The sequence below is a fragment of the Sitodiplosis mosellana genome, unplaced genomic scaffold, assembly GCF_009176505.1.
Source record: "Sitodiplosis mosellana isolate CC-2019 unplaced genomic scaffold, AAFC_SMos_1.0 Smas_scaffold_6165, whole genome shotgun sequence".
In the NCBI taxonomy this organism is placed as follows: domain Eukaryota; kingdom Metazoa; phylum Arthropoda; class Insecta; order Diptera; family Cecidomyiidae; genus Sitodiplosis; species Sitodiplosis mosellana.
The window spans coordinates 4880598-4906504 of NW_022601406.1; the positions used below are offsets into that span (position 1 = coordinate 4880598).

A 25907-nucleotide genomic window follows, 5' to 3' on the forward strand; every position below is an offset into this window, starting at 1 on the left:
TACTCTCCATTCCATATTCTGGGTTGGTTTAATTAATTTTTTTTTTGTTATTTAGTTTTTTTTCTTCTTTTTTAAATTACTCTCTCTCTCTCTTTCTCTTCGAAATCTTGCTTGAAAATTGTTTTCTCTATGATCTATGCAAAAAAGAGTGTTTTTTTAATTTAATTTTTTTAGGTTTAATCGCAGCACAAACTGGAATTCATGTCTTTTTCTGTGTCTGCAGTACCATGTATTGTTTTTTTCTTTCTTGTGGTTGTTTCATCTACTGTGTTATTTTTTTTGTTTGTTTGTTGTTTTGTTTAAACCTTCTTTTTTTTTAAATTCATACACCGTTTCATACCCTCTCACTCTCTCGTGTGTCTGTGTCTATTAAGTCATGTCGCCGTCGTTCGTGTGTTTGTTGCTGGTTAATTTTCTTTTTCTTTCTTTTCTTTCTTTCCATTTCAAAAAGTTACAATGTTTTACAAATCAAATAATAACAATAAATTGAACTCATTTGTCATCGTTTCCTCATTTTGTTTTGGTTTCGAAATGCTTTCGGACTATATTCAGTAGTTGTTGATGTTTTTTTTTTCTTCTTTAATGTTTATTATTTTATGTTTTTTTTTTCTTGTTGTTTATCTAACTCCTGTTGTTGTTTGTTGATTTTTAATTAATTAATTAATTATTTTATTATTAATTTTTGTCTTCAACATTTTTATTTTTCATTGCGTGTGTATTTTTTTTCTTTGGGGGGGGGGGGAGAGTATAGAGTAAAAGAGGGAGAATAAAGAAAAGTAAGTAATTAATTAATTTAACCCATTAACGCGACCGCCCAAAATTGTTTCCAATCGTTTTGTCGCCTTTCTTCCCCTTCTTTCTCTCTCTCTCTCTCTCTCTTTGTCATGCTCACGATTCGGGAATTTTTTTCTTGCGCTTTCATTTGGATGTGATTCAATGAAAGCTTTCAATTATCGATGGTATTTTGTGTGCGACCGAAAAGAAAAAAAGAAGAAAGAAAAGAGCAACGCAATCCAACGTATCTGTATTTTTAGAGATAAGGATAAGTGAATGTAAGTGTTGAAAGCGGGTGCTGATCAGTGACACATCCGATCAGCAAGTGGCCGTCATTGTCGTCGCTAATGGGTTAATCATTTATGAATATAGTAATGTTCTCATATTTCTCTCTTTTATAATAAATCTTAATTAAAAAGTTCTTGTTGTTGTTGTTATTGTTGTTCGGTATGTGAAGGGGGAGGCTGCAATTACTTTTTTTACTTAATTTTTTTTTTCTCTTCGTTATTTTATCATATAGAATAATTTTTCTTCAATGCAATTTCTTTTGTTGTTGTTGTTTCTCTTTGTATTTTATTTTCTTTTTCTTCAAACTCTTTTAAATTTATTTGTTTAAATTTTTGCTGTTAATGAGTGTAAGTGTATTTTTAATTTAGTTGGTTGGTTGCTGTTTTTACTTTATCTTGGGATATTTTTGTTTGTTTGTTGTTGGGTTGTTGCATTTTTTTCTCTTTTTTGTTTATTTGTTAGAGGAGGCGAACGCATAGCTACAGTCTCTCTTCTTCCATTACACATTCTTAATAAACATCTTAAACAAATACAAAGGCTTTAAATATGACAATGATGATGCGGTAGTATAAATAAGCAGCTCACTTCGATGTCATCATGGTCACGAACTCTGCAATTTCGAGAAAGAGGAAAGAAAGAGAAAAAAAAAACATTGCATTATTAGTCAATTCGAACAATTGTTATATTACAGTTTAGAAAATATCCTCCGATATGCGGGGATTTCGTTTTTCATGGGGGAAACAACACATCTTCTTAAAATTACAATACTAAAATATATGGATCAATTACATGTATCTAAATTAAAATTCGTTTTTTTTTTCGATTTAAATACAAATTTTTCGAACCAAAGAAGAAATTCGAATTCTTTTTGAACGAAAAACTATTTTTTCGACCATGAAATTCTTTTTTCCATTTTTGTTTACTATTTTTTTTTTGATTTTTTTGGAAAGTCATAAAAAAATAGTAAACAATTATTCAAACAATTCTTTCCGATTTCGACTGCACCGAAATTTCGTTTACTCAAACAAATTTCACACTGAATTTTATTCAGATGAATTTGCTTTAGTTCATTGAAATTTGTTCAAACTCAATGGTTTTCTGCATTGAGTTTGAATTTGTTGAACCAACTTTGTTGAAAAGAATTTCATTTTCTCTGAACAAAAACTCAATAAAAAAGAAAAAAAAATCCATTGTAAAAAATTTCGAACGAAAAAAAATGTGTTGAATCAAATTGGTTGACAAGTACAAAACGTTTGGTTGGTATAAGAAGCATTCAAATCAAATAGAAAATGGGACGAAGAACGACCAAAATGCGAGGATAGACAGATAATGGGATAGAGGTGACCGAAAATGCACTACTATCTAGAGAAATGAATGTGTGTGTGTGAGTGTGCGGATGTGATGAGAGCGAGTTGCCCGCTCCGATCACATACGGCTACTTACCAAAAGTCAAAGAGTGACACTTAGAAAATAAGGCAAAGATGGAAATGATCAATGAAAGTCGAATTTTTTTTTTATCTCGGAACCCATTATTTTAAGGAAATTAGACACAAAACAAATACTAGGAACGGCAAATAGCTAGGTTTTAACAAAACAAATTGCCTTAAGTGGCGTGAAATTGAGGTGAAAGCTAGATTTTCTAGAAGTTGAACGACAATTGACATCAATCGTGTCATTTTGAGTGTGTGTGTGTGTGTGCACAACATTTAAGGCATATTATCTATATGAATACATCTACTGGAAGACATAAAATCACTCTTGACTGAATCCAAACAAACGAACTCAGCCACACAGCTCGCCAGTAAATAAAACAAAATGCGACAATTAAAATCTAATAGTTGAAATTTATTGAAATTTTCAGTTTGTTGGTTTGCTGTGAAATGAAACTACTCAGCTCAGCTTCATTATTCGGTTCATTGATAAAGAATTTCTTTTTGTTATGGTATCATTTAAAACATTCTTGTTGTTGTTCTGGGTTTGGTTATTTTGCCCTCGGCTCTTAAAATATTCTTATTTTCAAAACAAAATGCTCGGGTATAATAGAATGGCTTGACTTTTTTCTCTGTGGTTTTTTTTCTGTTCTGTATATGTATAAAGTTTGCTTGTAGTTTGGAATTTCATACATATCATGTTGAAACGAAGCTCATTCGGAATGTTCTAATGGTATTGTAAAACAAATGTAAATGTGTGTTTTTTTCTTTTTTTTAATCAACAATTGCTACATGTGACTTTAAATTATTATCGACTTTTATCGTCTTTTTTGAAAGAATTCGTCAAACATTGTTTACTCGGGTTAAAATTGTGTGCATTAAGTAACAAAGTTTTATCTAAAAAAAAAGTACACAAACATTCACAAAGGGAAGAGAATCTATCGATGCGCATGAGTCACACTCAGTATCGCATTTGCATAGGCGCACTATTTCAAATGCAGCCAATCTTATGAACATTGAATGTAATCAACATCGCCATCAAAATAGTTGTTTGATTTCATCATAATTTATTCCATTCGTTTGTTTTCAACGGAAATTTCAATTTTCATTCCAACAAAAATTTATTTTTCATTAAATGATTCAACTTTCTTCGTAAAAAAATTGTCTTCAGGGGAATTTTTTTTTTTCAACCAAAAAAAACCCAATTTATCCTAAATTTTTGTCAAAGAAAGAACAAAAACAACAAAACTTTGTATACAAAAGGAAATTCCAATTTTATAAAATGATTTTTCTTAACCAAATTCAACTCTTTTAGCAACAAAATATTTTTCTACTATTTTTTTCCAACTAAAAATTTATTTGTTTCGATTATAATCTATTTGATAATTATTGAAAATGAAAAAAAAAATTGGACCGATTAAAATGATGAAAAAATGGTTTAAAAAAATTGTTTTATTTTTGGTCTAACATTTAAAATCTAATTAAATAGAGAATTTATTTTTATCACTTTCATTTCGTTTTGCCTCTTGCAACATGCAATTTGTTGCATTTTTTCGTACGATTCTCGAGTGTTGACTAGAAAAAAAAAATGGAAAAATCGTATTTTTTCTTTGCGAATTTTGAATTCATTGCAAGAGATTCGTCAAATAAAATTGGTTTTTGGCAATTAGTCAAAATTTCATTGTTGTTTTTTTCTAATATAGAGGAAATAATTTCCATTTAAACTACTTTCATTCGTGAGACCGTGAATGTGTCCATTTTAACACGGTTTCGTCTGACATTTTGCCTGTCTGCAAAGGTTTTTCCACTTCAATATCAATATTATATGTTATAATATCATAGACATAGACTGTTTCATTTTAAAAAAAGGATCGATTATTTGTTCCTTGTTAAAATCCTATTCGGTTGCTATCACATATTCAGAATAATTGTCTTACAAACCAAGAAAAAAGTGCTGAAGGTAGTGTGCAGTAGTTTTGGTTTGGCAATGTATATATATGTATATATTTTGAGTGAACAAATAAAATTGTGTGTTGTTCTGGGCGGGTGATGTTATTGATAATGCGTCGTAGTGTAAATTTTGGTCAAACTTATAGTATTTTGGACGAATCAACGACGCGCATCAGCCAAACACACACATCTCATTTCAAAGTATTGTTCTAGTTATATCATTTGGTCACATTTCGAATTGACTTGAAAGGAAATTTGAAAATTGTGCATTTTCCATAAGAAGGTTTTTTTTCTGTTGAAAAAAAAAATTGACAATTTTACATCCATGACTGAAATTCGTTCTCTTCTTTACAAAAAAAAGGTATGCTCTTTTTTCCTCCTGGACCGAATGACTGAGAAAATTTAAAACAAAACGTTCAATTTTCCACATGACCAGTCGTTGACTGACTGCATGGATGTTGAGATCATAATTGTCTGCTAGGATTTTGCAAACTTTGGCAAAATTCGTCAAATAAAATTCATTCCTAATTTGCTCTGTAGGGTCAACAGTGTCATAGGGAAGCTAAAATATCGTGCATTTAGATAGTTGTGACTAAATCGATATTCGTTTGTTGTCTTTCATTCGAAAAAATTATCTGTTCCCACTGAGTAGGAGCTACTCTTTGCGTTGTACAATTGCTTTATGAATAATATTTGTTTACTAAAATGCATCGAGGTTGTGATGCGATTGTTTTGGTGAGTATTAATGACTCACGAGCTTGAAACTTCGCTCAAAACGGTGTAACAAAACTAATGATATATACATATTTGTTTTAAAAACGAAAATTTCGTCCATTGAAATGTTTAAAATTCAAGGCTAATGCCCGCTTGATGTGGCACCATTTCCTTTGCTTAAAATTTCTCACATTTGAATTACTGGCGCTTGGGTGATGTATATATTAGTTGAGGAATGACATGTCTTTTTTTTACCCGTTTTGTTTCTGTCTGAGATTCCAGAGAAGTTGCTCCCATGAAATGTCATAGTAAAAAGTAACTTTAATTCAAAAGCTTTGGACAATGTTAGTTGTTGTGTGTTCAGTGTCCATTTCGATTGAAAATGGGTTGAAATTTATGGAAACAGCCAGTTTTGTTTTTTTTTCTCTAAGAAAAATTCTCTTCTAAATGGATCAAATTGTGCCTAGTACCCGTATTTTTTTATGAGTTTTTTTTTTTCATTTCTTCTTTCCTCCTCTTTTCTTCTCTCTTCTTCCATATTTTCTCTTCATTTTTATGAATGAAATGTTTGATCATGAATGAATCATTTTCAAAATGTTTACTTCTGCTCGGAGAGTTCATTCTCCTGGGCCAAATAGCTGAGAACAGATCGATTGGTCGAAAATGTATTTGTTAAATCACCTCAAAAATTGTGTACAGAACAAAACTGCTGGCTGCAGCACGACGTTTTTTTTTTTTGCAGCAGAAAGACAAATTTATAAAATTGACATCGTTTCGTGCGGCTGTCGTGCAGTTTTGTTGGTATTTTTTGACAAATATTTCAGGAAAATCTTATTGTTCTAAGGATTTTTTCGATTTTTGGTAAAATTTCTTTGATTCGATAGAAAAATGTGCTCTAATTGTCCAGTATTTTTTCTTTGCTTTTGCGTAATTTGTTTTTTTTTTACTTTAGTGGTCGCAAGGGGGATAGCAGTAATCTAGTACTGCATTCAATGCCGATTCAATGCCAATTCAATGCCAATTCAATGCCACTAAATTCAAAACAATGCTATTCACTGCAATCCGCTGCTGTCATCGATTGATGTACTAGATTACTGTTCTGACAGGAGTCGATTGCAGTGAATAGCATTAATTTGAATTTAGTGGAATTAAATCGGCATTGAATCAGCATTGAATCAGCATTGAATGCAGTACTAGATCACTGTTTTCCCCTTGAGTGGTCGGTACCAATGACAATGGCTACAATAATTTTTGATTGGTTTGCATTTAGAATCTCTAAAATTACACACAAATATATAAATGTTACAGTAAATCGGAGAATGTGTTCAGTATTCCGTCATTGGTCGAATCGCACCATCACATTTAACATCTCATACATAGAAAAAAGGTACAGCAGTGCGCACAATGGTGTGTCCGATTGAAAAATTGTGTTTGATTTTTGCTTCCGACATCAAGTTTAACAATTTTGACATTAACACAATCAACGATGGGACACACGAATTGATCAAAGAACACTTTCCGGATTATGGTTATTTTCCATCTTGGTTATATGTACAAAAATTGAGTGTGGATTTGATTGTAATTGCGAGATTTGTGTGTTTATGTGTGTATTTTTTGGTTGGTGAATTCGCAATGACCAATGTTTTCTGTTTTAACGCAGACGATTGGTTCTTTTTTATTCGTTTTTTTTTTGTTTGCAGAAGAGGATGCACATTTTGAAACATCATGTGAATGTGTGTGTACGTGTGCCCCATATTGCATTGCTCAACATAAATTTTTGTTTTTTGTTGATTCTCTCTCTCATCATTCTCTGTCTGTCTTTCTCTGTCTCTCTCTCTCTCTCTTTCTCTTTGACTCAGAGTACACAAGTTGTGTGAGTTTGGGAGGAATGTTTGTACGCTTCGTTTAATTTACATAAATTGTGGACCACCACATTTTAATAATTTGTAAGTCAGATTCCGGAAATCTGAAAACGAACGATATCGATTTTTCTTCATTTAGCTGTATGTTTTTGTTGCAAACTATGCAATTTTATGTGATTTATTTGTTTTGATTTGGATTGATTTCATTTAATTTAGATATGATATTCTAGTTTCTGGTGGGTGTTTGAACGAAAAAAAAAACCGACGAAATGAAAAAAAAGTGAACGCAAAATTTGGCAAAGAATGTAAAATAAAGAAAAACCAGAAAATAAACCAAACGAATGAAAACGAATTGAAACCAAAATAAAACACAAAAAAGTACACACACAATGAATAATAGATGATTTTCCCTTGAGTAAATTTCAAAAATGGCAGAAATGTTTGTTTTCTTCTTCAGCTCATCGAAAATAATGCAACCAAAATTTGAGAACTAAAGAAACAGAACGAAAAAAATAAAACACGAACGAACAAACAGATCATATCGATTGCTTTCTTAAATAAACATTTAGCGTGTCAAGCGAATTTTCGTTCATTCTCCCTTTCTCTCTCTCTCTCTTTCTCTCGATCTCCCTGAATGCAAATACATTCAAATATTGTTTGCTTAATAAAATTGTTTCGAAAAATTGTCATTGCAAAAATGAAGAAAACACACACAGCTTTGAGAGAAAGAGAGAGAGAGAGTGAAAACAGAGATAAAGCCACGTTCACAATGTTCTTCTTTGTCAATGGCAAGTAGGGAGAGGACGCATGGCGAAAGGCATAAAGAGACACATTTATTGAAGAAAGCAACGTTCTGTACGTTCACGAAAAATAGAAAAAGAATTAATTATGTCGCTTGAAGGAAATCAACATCAACAACAACGAACCAACGAAAAAAAATACACAATTTTTTTGTCTATTAAAAAAAAAGATAAAACAGAAACAACAACAACGATGACGACGACAACGACGACGACGAAATGATTAAAAATTGAGACGAAAAAATGGAGTGAAAATCGGAAAAACATGGCAACGAAAAGTCGGGAAAGAACACAAATATTGACATTTGTTCAAGAGAAAGAAACAAAACATAAAAAATGAAAACCAAATCGCTTTGGAACAACAGAAATGAACACTGTTTCATATTTTGCAGTCTAACAAAATCGAAACGAGAGTGATGATACATTTTTCTTTGGATTTTGTTTTTGCTGTTGCTGTTATAATTGGTTTTTATCATGTGTAATTTGGTTTTGTATGCTTGAAAAGAAAATTTTTTCGCATTGATTATTTGTATATATATAATGAGCATTCACAACTGAATCGTGTCGATATATGCATTTTTTGTGTTAGAGATTTATTTATATTTAGTTGTTCGAAAAGAAAAAAAAATAGAGAACATAGAGACAGAATTGGAATAGAGCGATGAAATGAGTGATTTGTCGCATGTTTCTGATTTTCGAATCGGTAAATAAATGATGGAATAGAAAAAAAAATTGAGTCTAGTAGAAGAACAATAGATGCGAAAAGCAAACATTCAAAAAAAAACAATCGATGTAAAATGTGATTGCATTTGCGGTCACGTTCTGAATGTTTGATTTTCCGTTTTGGGCTTTTTCACGGTTAACGACAGAAAAACACACAAGACGAGAAAAAAAATGATGAAGAAAAATGAATTCAACACGAAAACCGAAAAAAAAATGAAATGGCAACAGTAAAATTGCATCAACAATTGAAAATCACACATACACACGAAATGATGACACAAATGATTTACACTGATTTTTAAAATATGCACACACAATGAGAGAGAACATTTAACACGGTGTGGGAAAATATGGACAGCTTTTTTCTCTCTATGTCTCTGTCTCAATCTCTCTTTCTCTACTTTTCCCTGTCATGAAAAAGAAACGCCTGATTACATCAGCTCCATAAATTATAAGCTTCAGTGCTCGGCTGGTACTTGTTCAATGATTAGCATAATTACATACACACTTTTAGCGTTTCAGCAAGCGTTTCTCTGTATCCAGATTAAGTGGCTGCTTTTTTCGCTCTATTCAACCGTTTTGTTTTCTTCAACGGCAGAAAATCAGGTGGTTCTAATGTAATGCGAAAATAAGAATTCACTCAATTGACAGAAAAAAAAAACGCTTTGTGATGCAGTTGATTGGAGTGTGAATTTCGCAAATTGTACCGATTTGCGAATAAATTAGCAGACAGACTATGGAACAGGAAATGGAATTGTGTGGGAAAAGACAGATTTTGTTCATAAAAATAGTTTCAATTTTTTTTTTGTGCTGCTATGAAATATTGATATTGTGCTAAAAGAGAGACAACGGTGTGCGGTGAATTGTTCTAGGTTCACATATAATTTTTTTCTTCTTCCCTTGTCGATTTGCATGTTTAAAAATGCGCAATTCAAACAAAGAGCACGAAATAATTAGTAGAAAAAATGAGTAAAACGGATCCTTGGATGAAAATCCGATTAGATGTGAGAGTATTGAATGCGCATGGTGCACCATATCGTGCCAACCGCTCTCTTTCTCTGTATGTGTCTTGTGTTTTGCCGTAGAAAAGTGTTTTTTATTTTGAAAAAAAAAGCGTTTCGTTGTACCTATTATTATCGCTTTCTCTGGATTGAAATTAAAAAGTTTATCCTTTGTAATTCAAATGCGAACTTTTAAATGAAAAGTTGTCTCGACTCGACAAGTACGTATTGTCGGAAGGGGTGAAGGTTTAGAAAGAACGTGTGCGCTTTAAATTTTCAGTCTAAATGCCACCGAAATTCTAATGGCATCGCACACACAATAATTTCATAAATATAACAATCAAATCAAATGTTTGATTTTTATGCCCGATTTTTTCAACGAAAGTTTCTTCTTGGTGCCAGTTCTTCCTTACACACTCTCTTTCTTTTTCTTCTTCTCTTTCTCTATCGTTTTATTTCTCTTTCTTCCTTACTCTCTTTCTGTCGCTCCATCTTTTGCTTCTCGAAAGCTGAGCGAACGAGATGTGATCGCATGTGCAGGACTGTCAAAGAATGTGTCACCGAAAAGAGAAAATGAAAATCAAACTATTTTATGCAAATCGTGCTAAACCGAAGCGATTCGGGAACGAAGAGCGCGCACACACATACAGACGCACAACCGACATTCGAACACATATTGTGTATCAAGTTTTATAAGCCATTCAGATATATGAAACGTGACCTTAAAAGTCAATTTTTGCAATTGTTTGATCAATAAAAACGAGAATGTGGTGCGGGCGTCCGGAGAGGGTGCAGAGAAAGCGTTCCCCAACAAAATGCTCTTGACTTGTGTATATTTCCGATAATTCGCTCTTTCCATCGCTCGCGCATTTTATTCACAACTCAACATTTCTATTATTCATCGAGTTAGTTGCTGTCATTTTTCGTGTTTTTTTTTTTCGCAATTCAGTCGATTCTTCTTCGTCGCGTGAATTTCACCACAAAAATCCAGTCAATTTTCAATGGGAAATAGTTTCTGTATTTGATTTTCATGAGATTTTTCCCGAAAACCATTTTATTCACTTATAAATCACTTATGTTGTGTGTGTAAATGGCAACCAAGCCATACATCATCGATTTATATAAACATTTTTCCTGCCGCGATATGTTCCACCGCACTTGTACATTATTCGGTCCAATTTAGCGAAAGAGAAAGAAGAAAAAAACAAGAGCGGAAAAGAGAGAGAGAGAGAGAGAGACGTCGAAGAATGGGAATATGCTATTTTGCAATCGATGCGAATTGGGGCTATGAAAAGCTCTCAATGCGAATAAATTGTCGATTTAATGCATTCATGATTTGTGTGTTCGGTGTGTCTGCAAATTGGTTGTGTGTATGTGTGTGCGGGCACACAATGGAAAACGGTTTCGAAACAGCCCATGATGTGTTGGGCAGGGGAGGAGGCATTTACCGAAAATGGGAATTTGTAGTTGGTACAACACATAATTTGCAGCACACTTATTTTAGCACAGAATGCGAATGAGATGGGGGAGAGAGAGCGAGAGAAAAATTGCCGAAAATCCAATGCAAAATATATATTAGCGATTGTGAAATTTATTGGTAATATCATGAACTGAGTTCAATTGTGAACACACAGCACACGAGCAATTGTTTCGGTTGTGCTGGCGGCGCGAGAGCCTTCCACCCATTTATTATTATTCGCTCGAATAGAATTTCCCCGGATGGCTGGTGTACGGTGATTAAAAAAAAAACGAACGAAGAAGGCGAAGAGAACGGAAAAAAGATGCCGATAAAATATCTATAAAAATGCGGCTGGTGTGTGGCTGAAGAAAGAGCAATGGAAGGCACACGTGCATATATATGATTTTTTGATTGTTCCATTTCCAATTGGATTTTCCTTTCCTGTCGCCGGGCTCTTAGAGTGAGATTTGTGTGGCAATCGTTGTGCGACGCTGGAATGTGCTTTTCATTAAAACGAATTAATCGATTAAAAAGACGTGGCAATATTTTCGATACGGTTCTCTCGATAAAAATAGGTCGGAAATAGCTTATGGCCATATTTTCAACATAAATCACTAATGCATGAGGGAGAGAGGCTGCGCGCTCGTCTCAACATATCTTATTACAGAGATAGAGACGATCGGCTGAAACAACCACAACTAAACCGAAATCTTATTTGTAAAACGCGAGTTTAAATATTAGCTAAAGCCTGTTGTGTGTATGTGGCATGTTTCCACTTTTCCATCCCCTCCCCACTACCACATCTCTAACACCTAAGATTCTTCACACCGCGCCAACATTAACGAGATATTTATTTTCGCTGTGACGCCACTGCCACCACGCTCATTACCTTCGCATACATAATCGAATTAGTGTGTAAACTTCATTGTTTAATCGAATCATTCGAAATAGCTAATACAACAAAAGAAACTATGGGAAGGACAACAGAGTAATAGCAAAAAAAAAACAACGGTTCACACACATACATTAAAAAAGGCAACGTTTTATTAACGACGTTGCGCATCAGCCACGGAAAAACAATTTGTCCATCAGAGACAGATGAAAAAAAAACGGACAGTGAGCTGAATGCGGCAACGTTGTTGAGAGTGCCATCCGAAATTAGTCATGATTTTAGTTGATTAATTACTATCGCCTCGGCTCAATCATTGCGGATTTAAAACACATTGCAAGAAATTAAGACAATAAATAAGAAATACAACTGGTTTCTAGATAAAATTTAGCGATTTGTACTCATTAGAATATTCATTGGAGAGAAAAAAATGTAAGATACTCAATTGACTTCATGGTAATTAGACAATTATGTGACACCGAATGTCACTCAAAGACCTAAAATAACACATGGAAATTGGACGAATAATCGGAGAATTTGCTTGATTAAGATATGAATCAACGCTTTTTCTCTCTCTCTCTCTCTCTCTCTCTCTCTCTCTCTCTCTCCAGTTTTTTTTGTTATCCAATTCAATCGTAGTAATTTCTTTAATTATCAAATTCACGAACAACGACTTATGGATAACCATAATCGTATCATTATCGAGTGAAACGTTTTCTGCCGTTTTTTTGCTAGTTTTTGTTTTAGTGTAATGAGTTTGTATATTTGTTTGTAAATTCAATACTAAAATGTCTTAATTCAATTCTGTTGATGATTAAAACCACCAACGTGAACCGCTTCTTGTGTGTATCACAAAATACAGTCGTCACACTGAGGGTGGGAAATGCATGAATCTTGGGCAATTGAGCGCAAGATGTTTGGTGTTTTTTTTTCTATTTTACAATTTCTATACAATGTTTCCATCAAAATAAGGGGGATGGACAATTGTTTACACACAGCACAACAAAACATCGAGAATGTAACAAAAAAAAGGAAACGTTAGATAATTTAATGGTGAAACGAGTGCATTTTCGGTTGATGAAGAGGAGACAGGAGGCAGAACATTTGAATAAAGAAACAAAGAAAATTTTGTACAAAAAAAGGTCAACTAAAAGCGATGTGAAAGAAATAAACAAAACACACACACATATAATTACGAATGAGTTTTTCAAAATGTTGTGTCTAGATGATGATTAGGGTATATCCAAAAGCGATTCAATTTTTGACACGGGCGTTAGAGTTGGTTTTGGTCGATTATTCTTTATTTTCATCTCTTTTGGGGGAATATTTTTTTTTTAAATACTAAGGTTTCGAAATCAAAACAAGTTCAAAAAGAACGGTGCAATATCAAATGAACAACAATCGAAGAGGGTGGATGGAACAGGGTTTATTTTGAGGTAAAATAATTAAAAGAGCAAAAACGTAAATGGAAGAATGTGATGGTTCAGTGCGTAGGTGAGTGTGTGTGTGTGTAGGCGAAACAATGAAGAAACTCAAATTCATTAACAACAGACGATGAGACGAACCAGTTGAATTCGTTTATTTTAAACAAGAACACAAAAAACCTGATTATTTCACGGATTTCAATTTCCGCGAAATTCAAATTTCATGGCCAACAATGAAGAGTATTTCTGGCGTTTTCTCTATCTGTTGTTCATGCAGCTTACTTCACTGAAGCCATTTTCCATCGCATGCTTCCATCAAATATTTATGGTGTGTTTTTTTTTTCGTTTGTTTTGCATTTAGGAACGGATTGAATGGAAATTAGACCAACTCAAAAATACCAACCAAAGTTTTATTCTCTTCTTACTTGATTTTTTTGTTGTTCGTTTTAATAATGGAATGGAAACCAACGGAAACTTAAAATTAAGGAAATTATAGTACGAAAACCATTAAATTTAACCGAAGAACAACAAAGAATATTTAAAAAAAAAAACTGAACGAAAATATAATTGGAAAGAGCAAATAATTCAAGCGGTATGCTTGTGAATGGAAATATACCATCAATTTGAAACGATAAAATTTAATGCTGAAGAAAAAAATACGCTCGCAAAAATTAAAACGCAACAAATAAATCATACGTTACTCAAAGTGAAATGAAGGAAAATGGCAACTTAAGACCAAACATATTTTCAACGCTCAACTTTGAATTCCAATACCGAAGTATGAGTATTGAGCAAATGAGGATTTTCTTTTTCTGGAAGAAAACTTTATACCAAACTTTCATAATCATCGAATTAAAGTTTAGACATTTATGGGAAAATTCGTTGAATTTTAATTTGAACACAATTTTGTTTTCTCAAATTATGACGTTCCATCGCATATCGGAAATCACGTATGACTTTGTGTGGAATTCAAAACTAGCGTTGTATAAAATTGAGATCCTCGTCCTTGATTAAGTTGAATCAAAAATCAAACGACTCATATTGAACGGAAGAGAAACAAAAACGAAAGAAAAAAAACTTAAATCGAATGACCACTAGTGACCAATGAATGTGTATTGAGGTTGAGCACGGGCTAACGTCACGATCAAATCCATTGAAGATGCAACTTTGAACAATTAATTCTGACTGTGATAATATACGCCACCCTAGATCAAGATCATTTGGGTGATTTCATTCGTTTTGTTACTTGGTTTGCGGATCCAACAAATCCAATTCCAAAGTTTCATCGCATCAAGACTTGATCGTAACGCCGTTCAAACCCCGCACCACCGAGATGTAGATAGATGACATTTTTCGTCTTACCTTCGTAATTAACTTGACCGTCACCGTCGATATCAGCCTCACGGATCATTTCGTCGACTTCTTCGTCTGTTAACTTTTCACCCAAATTCGTCATGACGTGACGCAATTCAGCAGCCGAAATAAAACCGTTACCATCCTTATCGAACACTCGGAAAGCTTCTCGGATTTCTTCTTCGCTATCCGTGTCTTTCATTTTACGAGCCATCATCGTTAAGAATTCGGGGAAATCAATCGTTCCGTTACCTAAAACATGGAAATTCGGTGAAGAGAAGAGAGAAGAAAAAAACAAACACATTCGATTGAAATTGGACATTTTCTTGTTGTATATGTATGTATAAAAAAATCGATTATTTGTGGGTGGTTTTTGGCATAAATTTTTGTATCGATGGCAAATTTTTAATCCGATTATGAATTTTGGGTCGTTAGATGATGTTGAATTGTAGGGGCGATTTTTGTTTTTATGAGACCTTATCTTATGAGAGATAATGGAAAATTATAATCGCACATCAATAAAAAAAAAAGTCAAACGCAGTGAGAGAAAGTAAGTTGAAGAAGAAAAAAATCAATCAAACTTATGCACAGGGTCGTTTGGTTTCGAGGTCGCCGCTAAATTAGATTAAAAAACCCGAAAAAAATTGTAAAATAGCGCATAGCGCTTGAAAATTCATAACGATCGTATGAGTGGCAAAACCATTTTCTCTGCCCCATACAACACACTTGAATCATTAGTTTTGCATATTAGAATGTTTCGTGTTCAGCTTATTTATTACTCGTTAATAATTCGGGCGATTAGAAAAACACGCTTCACACAAGTATTTGCAGTTCTTTGTTTTTTTTTACTCTTTCGCTTGCTCCTTCTTTTCCTTTCTCTCTCTCGCTCGCTCTCTCTCTCTCTCTCTCTCTCTCTTTCTGGGTCGCTCTGTCTTTCTCCGTCGCTCTCACTCGCTCATTATCCTCCATTTGGCTATCGCTGATTACTCACACCAAACATATTACAAACACATTGAGTGTGGCGGAGGCGACGGCAGCTGCCGATGATTGTATACAAAATTCATGCGAACCGATAACCGTAAAAATTTATCACAATGTGTTCGAACCGAATAAGAGAGCAAAAATGTATGGCATTTTGTTTCTGTTTTTATTTTAGAGAACGAATCTATCGTCATTATTGTTCCAAAATATTCCAGAGAGAATTATTCAGCCTTTAAATGGTGTGCGCACACACAAACAACATCATCACCAGCGGAAAAAAATAAATAAATAAATATATGCGAAGATGTTATTCGCGTGAGTATCGGTTCTTAGGCCGCAATATGGTTGGAATGATTGTGTTTGGTCTCTGGGCAGCCGCTCTTTTTTCTCTCTATCTTATTCTCTTGCTCTTGCCTTCTCACAAGTTTTCATTGCTGTTGCCGCAATCATTAGAAACGTTACGTTAATTGCTTCGTTTCATTTTTTTTCCGTTGTTGCTGTGATTTTGTTCGGTTTGTTTATGCAGTACAATTGACGTCACATAGCGCACACACATCACAATGTGTCATTCATGTTTCATTGGATTTTAGCATTTATTTGGCTGCTGATTATTTCGCTATCTCTTCGCTTTTGCCATATTGTGTGCACGCTCACGTCGTAACTATTTTCATCGAAAACAACAAAAAAACAAAATATTTCCGATTCGTAATTTAATTATGGATAAGGAGAAGAAGAAGAAACAAATGAACGGGGAAAAAATAGTGGCCCCGGATTGTTCGTATATTCAGCGATTACTTCAAATTCATGGAAACCGTGTGAATAAGATGCAATGATGATTTTCGGTGGTTTATTTTTAGGGTAGCTAAATTTATACAATCAACAGGACATGAAGTCTCGATTTCTCTCTCTCTCTCTCTCTCTCTCTTGACCGTACAATTTCGTTTCGACGAGTATTGCTACACACACACTCAACGACAACATCGAAATGAAATGAAAAGGAACCGAAAACCGCGCAGCAAATTACCATTACATTACTGTTCTAGCCAATCAGTTGTTTACGTTTTGTAATGGTAACGCGCCGACATATATGTGTATATATGTGAAAAGTGATTACGAGCGTGAGCACAAATCTAATTCATTGTGTTGCCGTATGTGCTGAAAACGCCAGGGAATCTCCTCACCCGTTTTTTTTGTCTTCGCTTCTTTCAAATCCTTCTTCGTTTTACTTGGGCTGGTTGTTGTTGTTATTTGTGTGCTTTGTTGAAGTGTTAGCTTTTTTTCATTTCGAGAAGTAGAAAAAAAAACCACAAAAAAGAGAAGTAACCCATAATGGGATTGTGGCGTTTATAATGTTCCCTGGACATGGAATCGCATGTTAGCTGGTCATATATATTTCGGATTGCGTGTGTTCTACAAACACATACACACACTCACTCTGATTTGAACTGTGGTGCGACGGGGGCGTTGTTTATGTCCTCTATTTAATCATATCTTTTGTAGTTTTGGGTTTTTGGGGACGCAAAACAAAAAGAGAATCACTATTTCGTACCCAATTATTCAAAATACATGTCCGATAAAGTAAAAAGAAGAAGAAGAAGAAGAAGAGGAACGAACAAACGAACGAAATTGTCGCTTTAAACGATTTTCAACATGCGAATCCATTAAAACGAAGACAAAGCCGCATATACCAAAATCCGAAAAAGAATGCTTCGAATTGACTCGCTATTTTTCAGGGAAATTAACAATTTGAGTGAGTAAGCAAGAGAGTCTTTATTGCCTCAAAACAAATCGATAAACATATGTTTTAAATTTTTGAAATGCCGTTTCTTTGTTCACACCGGAACATTCCGTATCGACCGAAAAAAAAGAACCAACAATCGAAAACATATACACCCATAAGCACTGGCAAACGAGCTGCACACATTCCATTATCCAAACACTATTCTTTTTCTCTCCTGTGCATACGTTTTAATCAAACGGGAAAACCTTTTGTTGCCCGCTTTAATAATCGATTGAAAGTGGCCGGCAGCATAAGCGAGCATAACATAAAAAATGTTTTGTTGTATTCTTTTGGTTTTTTTTTTCTCCTGCTTCTTGGTGTATGTGTGTTTCTCTTTGTTCCGCTTGAAGCTATGATTTGAAAATGAGGCCTTGATTTATTCCACTCATTTTCTGTAGACATGGCTAATGAGGAGCCCATGTGAATCGAATACAGAATACTCATGCGAATCCTGCCATTTGATGAGAGCCACACAGCCGCATGTGCAACAGCAACAACAACAACCACAAAAGAAAGAGCTGAAATTATTACAAATGGCAACTGAGTAACAACACACTTGCCTGCCACCGGCTTGAAATATTAAATCTCGTTTATTATTGAAATATTCATCAAAATTGAAAAATTGCTTAATTTCAGTCGGTGTATCGCGTTTTTAGTCCCTTGATTCCATCGATTATGAAAATCACGCCATCGGATTTTCCTTAAATTGAATGCGAGCGCGAACCAACCAACGGCCGAATAAACGGTCGCGAGCGAGAACAAAACAGCCTTAAATATCGATTGGCTTCAATTACATATGAAAGGAATTAAAAATAAAACGATGATTGAGAGCAGCTACTTCCTATGTGATACACGCGTGCGAGCAGACACTACTGTCTACCACACCCGTCACCTCTGAGTCCTTTTTTGTTGTTCATGTGAGTGAGCTTCAGCATATTTTCACTCTGGCTGTTTTTTTTCTTTATTAATAACCACCTCCGAACACAAGAACCACAACACCAAATCCATTTAAATGACTAGATAAAAAAAAGGGGTGCTGTCGATTTTTCAATCGCCCCATATATCTCTTAATGTTGCCGTTAAATGGATCGATGCGTGCGGGTGCGGGTGTGTTTGTGCATGTGTTACCAAAACGGAAATCAATATTCATGCCATCAAGATTGACATATTTATCGATATTCTCACTTACCGTCAGCATCGACTTCATTTATCATGTCTTGCAGCTCAGCTTCTGTTGGATTTTGGCCTAGTGATCGCATTACTGTGCCCAATTCTTTTGTTGTGATGGTGCCATCGCCATCCTTGTCGAACAGTGAGAAAGCTTCTTTGAATTCAGCAATTTGTTCTTCTGTTAATTGGTCAGCCTGTGAGGGGGGGAGAAACGAACCAAATCAGAATGAATTGATTAGTCTTCTGGAGCAAAACCGAAAAGAATGTGAATAAGTAAAAGGGTATAAAAAAAAAGTTTTGTGTAGAAGGCAGTAAAACGTAGCAAAAAAAAACAACAACGTTTCTCTAATTCCATATGAGACCCTTGTCTCATCATGGTACAAGAATGTTCGCTCTTTTTTTTAAATATGCACGCGCGCGTGTGTGTGTGTGTGTGATTTACGACAAAGCGTGATATCGCCCAAATAACTGCTAAAAAAACTTTTTGTCACTTATGTGATTCACTCCATTGGAGATGTCACTACCGAAAGAAAACTCGCATTTTGATTGCTTTGCATGCGATCGTAAAAAAAAAATTTCTCTTCCTTTCGTTCCCTTTGTTCGCCGCTGCTGTTGCTGCTCCTTTTTTGTGTGTGTATTAAATCATCAAACAAAAGCTGGGAGTTTTTTCCTTTCTACTTTTCACATTTCACGAATTGCATGTTAACACATAATCACCATTTGTGATTATCGCACATACAATTTGACTCGTTTGAAAATTGATGACTTTGATTTCAGAGTGCGATGGTAATTTTCAGTTTTTTCATGCCGAATTGTGAATAAAATAGACAGAATAGGGAGTGTGAGTGAAGAGAATGATGGAATCGGGTGCGAATGTTTGGGATTTATTTTCATTGTTCATTGTTATTGAAAGTAGAGGAAGGAAAAAATCGGTAACAGAACATCCGAAATGGTTTTCGAAACAGTAACACAGCAGTTGATTTGTTTGACTTACGAGGTCATCCAGTTTGTTTTTAAATTATTCAAAAGCTTCCCTTGTGAGCGCGTTTTTGTTTCAATAATCAAACATAAAAATTCATTGCAATGGCAATAAACAACAACAATAATAAAAATAAAAATAAAACAATTATTTTGTGTGTGTGTTTTTTTCCCTTCTCTTTCGTTATGACGAGCATTTGTTTGGTTTCTCGATTGAATGAGTTCGTTTTTTTTTCTCCAAAACGCGTCCAATCAAAAAAATGAACAACGTTTTGAATTCACTGATTTCGATTTGTTCGCTCGCATTGGCATTGTTCATGTTCACAAAATATCCCTGTGCGCCATATTAACCGACCGAGAAAATGCCAAACAAAGAAGAACGTGTGAGGTGTGCGATTCACGAAAAAAAAAGTCCTCGCTACCAGAGAGATTTCGGCAAACTTGCGTCAGAACCTTCGACAGCTAAAGAATGCTATACACATACGCGTTTGTTCAGTGCCAGTGCGAACAAAAAAATATGAGTTTCTTTTGGAAAAAGGACCTTCACCTCCATTCATTTGCTCCCTCTCCCACATCTATGCAAGTGGATTCGGCACTTTGAATCCAAATAACCTTCATGCGACCTCATTTAAATGTGTGTGTGTGAGAGAGAGAGAGAGAAAAAAAACATACATAAAATTGAGAAAAAAAAGACCTCAGCTACCACCACAACATTCAGGCTACTTTATCTAAATGCCGTCGTCAATGGTGGCAGCTATAGTGATTCAAATCATATGAATTGTTGTTGAATATTTACAACACACATTCAACATATGAACTGAGAATAAGAGAAAGAGCGGAGAGAATTAAAATTATTGATTCGATAGGGAGGGGGGAGGGGGAAGCGCGTATTGAAAATGTCGATTACATGTCAATGACGAGCACATAATATATGTATTTCATTTTACGTTGAATCGTTCATCGAATTCTCCGAATTGATTCGATAGAAATGAATAAAAAAAGGGAAACAACGACACCGAACTGGAAAAAAACAATCGATTTTTCTTCTAAAGCACTTTTACAATTTTTCTTCTCTTCTCTCCAATGTTGTGTTCGTTCACGAGCTCATCGTGTTCGAGCAAACACGCAAACAAATGGTTGGACAGAGACGGGGGGGAGAGAGAGAGAGACAGAGACAGAGATGGAAGAAAGCCAATCAAATCCCTGATCAACGAGAATAGCTAACGCCATGATAAGCAAGGAGAAATGGACAATGTAACAAATCATTTACAATTCGATCATGTTTTATAGTTGACAAGCAATTCATTTGCTTGTTGCAAAGTTATTGATGCGACATCCGAATATATGTCTGAAAGTCGCCATCAATTTGATTGGCAAAGGTGACGAGAACAGAAATTTATTAACATGTTTTTTTTTGTTCGTTTTGTTTTTGCATCATCTTCTCTGTGTCTCCACTGTTTTTCACACTTTCTCACTCGTTTTCTCTCTCTCTCTCTCTCTCTCTCTCTCTCGTTAGAAAGCAAATGCGACAACGATGAAAATTGTTGTTGAATCGGAGCCACGTGTTTTTTTCTTTCTCTCTCTCTCTCTCATCGATTTCAAAGAAAGCGGGTAATTTCGATTGATTAATTTTTTTTTCATAGGCTATCCTTTTGAAGTGATTTGATTTTGTCCTTGCCTCCAAATGAATTTCTCTTCCCCGAATTCTCGTCTGTAGCAAATGGGATAATTTAGTAATTGCACCAAAGGCATTCCCTCAATTAGTCTCGCTTATATAGATTGCCAACGGCACATATACAAACACAAACGGCAGCAGCTTCAGAGGCTCATGAGATTTAAGGTGAATAATAAACATAAACACGATCGATCAAACGAAATTGGTTGCATTTTAATTAAGGCAGCAAATGGACCAAATTATCAACGGTATCGAAACACATTCGTTTGCTGTCGCTCAGCGGGGCAAGTTGTTAATTTCCTATAATATTCTAATGAAAGGCTTCGGAAATGAAATGTTTGTGTGTGTGTGTGTGTTGCGTTGCGTTTGTATACAAAAGATTTTCGTCTCGCTCTCGCCCTCTCTCTCTCTCTCTCTGACTTTCTCTGAGCCAGAGCGAAAATTATCACAAACCAAATTTAATTACGATACACGATTTCCAATGTTTAACGGAAATAATTGATTCGGTTACAATGTCAAAGAAAAATGGCAAGTTGTTTGATCGATGGCGGGTGACGGACGGCTGTTGTGTGTTTTTGCAATGAAACACTGTAGCACTACAGATCAATCCGGTAAACAATCTGCCATTTATCACTTTGTAATAGAGAAGAGAGCAAGCGACACTGCAATCGATATGGAATTATGGAAATCAGCCCTGATTTTTTTGCGTGTGGTTAACGTGCGGTGTATGGAAACATGAGACAAAGCGAACTATTGCCTGCATAATCTGTTGTTGGTGTGTTTTTTTTTCTCGTTTTCATTTATCGCCCATCAACACAATGCGCGAGTATGGAGAGATATCGAATGGCGACACCAACTCAAAATCATAGCCGACTGAAATGTGATTTTGCTAGTTTTCATCGCACTTCGAGCGCGCAAATACCATTCAGATCGAAAACTCTTTAAGCGATTTAGATTTGCTCTACTATTCCGCAAATGGAAATCAAATGAGTTGAACAAATGTAAAGGGAACGAAATTGAAAAAAAAAGGCCGACAACGACGACCAAGAAGAAGAAGAAGAAGAAGAAGAAGAAAAACACACATACGGAAAGAGTGTGGAACATGTGTTTGCATTCCCATTTTTATACGAAGTATAAATTTTAATGGGCACATGCCCACATATCCTGAAATAGTCGATTTCAGTGTTGTTGTTGCTGTTGCTGTTTTTTTTTCCTCTGTTGTAATCATAACTTTTTAATTACCACATTTCATCTAACGGGCTCGCAACCATGAGCAATCGTTTTGCTGCTGCAGCAGCAATCATTTATGTGGACATGTAAATGCAACCATTTGACGTTGAAATTGATGTAATTTACGCCAATGTTGTTTGGTTATATATATATATATATATATTTCTCATTTGGCCCTCTGTCGCCAGTGATGTTGATGCCGTACGTCGTGTGCGCGCGAGCGCCATCATTTCGTTGTTGTTTTTCTTTCGTTCAATCGTTGAAATTCCATTTAACGAAAATTTCTCATTCAGTCCAATTGTGTGATGAATGACAGAAAAGTGGCTGGGGCATATTAGCGGGCTGAGCCACACGGCACAACGCACGTTTTGTCAATATTAATTCACAACGATATGCATTTTATGCATATATTTTCGATTGAAAGTAGCGTTGATTGGATTAATAGCGGTCATACGGACAACACAAATGCGTTTGTGTTTCGCTCACACACTCTCCGCTCACGGAAATTATAAATGGCTTTCAATTACATTTTTATTAAAAGACATCAAAATCATTTTCAATTGATTTTGATCGGCGCTACAATTCGATTAATTTTTTTTTTTAGTTCGTGTTGTGTTTTGTTTTTGGAATGATCACACATACACACGAGGCGGAGAGAAGGGCGAGCATGGGAAATAATTTTTTTTCTTTGAAGCGAAACGTAATCATACACATATATTTTGTTTCGTTGAATTAAGCAATTGGACATTAAGTAAACAATTTGTCTGATTTTATTTGTGAAAACCAATTAAAAAGCATTTGTTAAATGATTTTCCAAACAAAACACGAAAAGAAGAAAAAAGAAGAGAAAAAAAACAACAACAAATCTATTGGCTTCAAATTGGTTGTAATTTATTGTGTGTATATTTATTTTTGTTGACCAAAATCATCGCGTATAGTTTCCTTGCGAACGAAATTGGAATTCTGTTTCATCCATTTCGATGCGATGCTTTTTCGCTATACACTCCTTCCAACTGAACACCTAAATAGGTTGCAAACACGCCAATATGGCAACAGTATTGCGCAATTCGTAGCAGAGCACAACAGCAGCAGCAGCAGCAGCAGCAACAACAACGGCAGCAGCAGCTCATATCGAGGCAGCAATGCAACATGACTACAATAACAAATACACACCACAATCTCGCCGTCTTGTCATTCAAACTGTGCGCCGTTGTGTGTGCTTTTTTCTGCTCTCGCTCGCTTTGTATGTTGGCCGTTTCTCTATTTCGGTTCCCTTCGCTCTCTCTCTCTCTCTCTCTCTGAGATGCATTCAACTGTGTGTACGCGGTTTGAAATCGAACGACATCGAACCGATGCTGACCATGAGCATTTATGAATTGTTAATTTTTCTCTCGTAAAACCAAATGCGCTTTTTTTAAACAAACTAAATGAATAAAAATAAATTACTACAGTGAAAATCCTTCAACTTGGCAATATTGCGTTGAACGAAAAAAGAAAAGAAAAAGAGCGTAAAATGTATTGTGTTTCGTTTTCTCGCTCTATTTGTGATAAATGTGTGTCTCATGACTCATCTTTTGCGTGTCAGCCTCGTTGAATGTATGGTCAGTTTTATTGATGGCTCTGTTTACATATGAATGAATTGTTAAATATTTGCGTTGATCGAAAATTTACATGTTCCAAAAAAAAACCGAACAATTTCAACTCATTCAAAGAAGAAAAAAAAATCAGCTGGCCTGGCCAATGATGACAATCATGTCTACAGGTCGATGAGCGACCAACCATTTCAGATGGCGATGAAACGGAAGAGAAAAGGAGAGAAGAGAATGAAAGAGCGAGAAGCAAACAGGAATTCAGGCGCAGAATTTGACAGCCATGCCATTTTGCGCATTAAATACGGGAAGCTAATGCTTTACATATACAACATATCTGGATGGTCGATGCTTTGCACACACATCCGTCAGCCAACCAACCCTGTATACATAGAGAGAGAGAGAGAGAGAGAGAGAGAGAGAGAGAGAGAGAGAGAGAGAGAGAGAGAGAGAGAGAGTGTGAAAGTGTACATGTTGAAGTGTTGCGTATGACGTGCGCGCACATACTACCAATGGCTGATGGGCACATCCAGTATTCACTAGATTTATGCCACTGTACAGTGTATACACCATCAAAAACGTCAGCGAAACCGATTCACATAGCGTTTCGTTGTTATTTCATGACATCTTTGACGAGTAAGAAAAACGGCATGAAACATGCATCCCTTAAACCCTGTGCAAGCAATTCTTGTTGAAGCGACGCACCCAATTCGAATGGATTTCGTGGAATTGGAACGTTCATTCCATTGAAATTCTCGAGAATAAATTGAGCACACACAGCGAGAGAGAGAGAGAGGAAGTTTTTGTCTTTTATAAGACTTTATAAGACGAAAAAGAAAATTATGTAAATCAAAACTATTTTGACACATCAATTTTTCGATCATCTAAATTGTAAGTTATTGCTTGAAAATTGGTTCGAGTTTTTGTTTATTTGTCATCGTCGTCGTCGTCGTCGTCGGAAAATTGACATTTATTTGCATTGAAAACGCGATGTTTGATCAAAAAGCGGGTAATGGGTTGTTGTCAGTTCAACGTTTTTTTTTTCTCGCTCCCTCTCTCTCTCTCTGTGTGTTTGTGTGCAAAAGTTAAGCTGAGTTTTGTGCTTTTGCCATTAGCTACACAGCTCATAAGTACAGTCAGGCACACAATGTATTTGTCTTGCTCCCACACCCGTTGCTACTCTTTCTCTCACACTCTTTGCCTGCGTGCCGCTCCATTAAATTGTATTATGTCAAAAAGCATTAGAACCGAACACGGTTCTAAGTTTAGGCAGTTCAACATAGAGAAATGATATGGGTGTATGTGTGCGGCACGCACCACTCGGTGCGAATATTCCGAACGAATTCAAGCGCTCAATTTCATTCATCCGTAAGCATGAATAAGAACAGAACCAAACCGAATACAGGGAAAGGCAAACAAAAAATACTTAAATTGCTTCGGTCCGAATCGAATTTCAAATCAAAACAGATTCGCTTTAATGCTTTTAAGATTGAATGATTCTTTCTATCGCCTTTTATTGAAAAAGAAAATATTATTCTATCAAAGCCGATAAACGTCTTTTCAGACGGAAGACAGTTATCGAAAATGAAGAAGGAGGCAAAAAGAAGAAAATTTTTGCAAGCGAAAAAAAAAACATCAAAATCATCGACTACATGTCTTGTTCTAACTTGAGTTGTGGCAACTGAAACATTTTCGGTGGTTCACAACGAGAATGAAATGTAAACACAAAAAATCACACACCGTTGATTATGTGCGCCCGAAAATAAACTGGTGTACGCATAAAATGACAAAACGGGCAACGACAATGGTACGGTACACACATACACACAGCGAAAGC

At 35.3% G+C, this 25907-nt stretch overlaps 1 protein-coding gene across 2 annotated transcripts in view; it reads right to left on the reverse strand.

Moving 5' to 3' along the window:
• Nucleotides 1–261: 261 nt before the first annotated feature.
• The window catches only part of LOC129574738 (calmodulin), a 37282-nt gene continuing 11636 nt past the window's right edge, over nt 262–25907 (reverse strand). Inside the window, exons 2-4 of one of the 2 annotated variants that reach the window (XM_055457135.1) lie at nt 18618–18792; nt 14677–14919; nt 262–1672 (exon numbers count right to left, since the gene is read on the reverse strand). In XM_055457135.1, the coding sequence (XP_055313110.1) occupies nt 1644–1672; nt 14677–14919; nt 18618–18792 (447 nt within the window). In that variant the 3' untranslated portion in view covers nt 262–1643. Of the gene's footprint in view, nt 1673–2889; nt 14920–18617; nt 18793–25907 lie in introns of those variants that run through there. The other variant, XM_055457134.1, reaches the window with a different exon arrangement.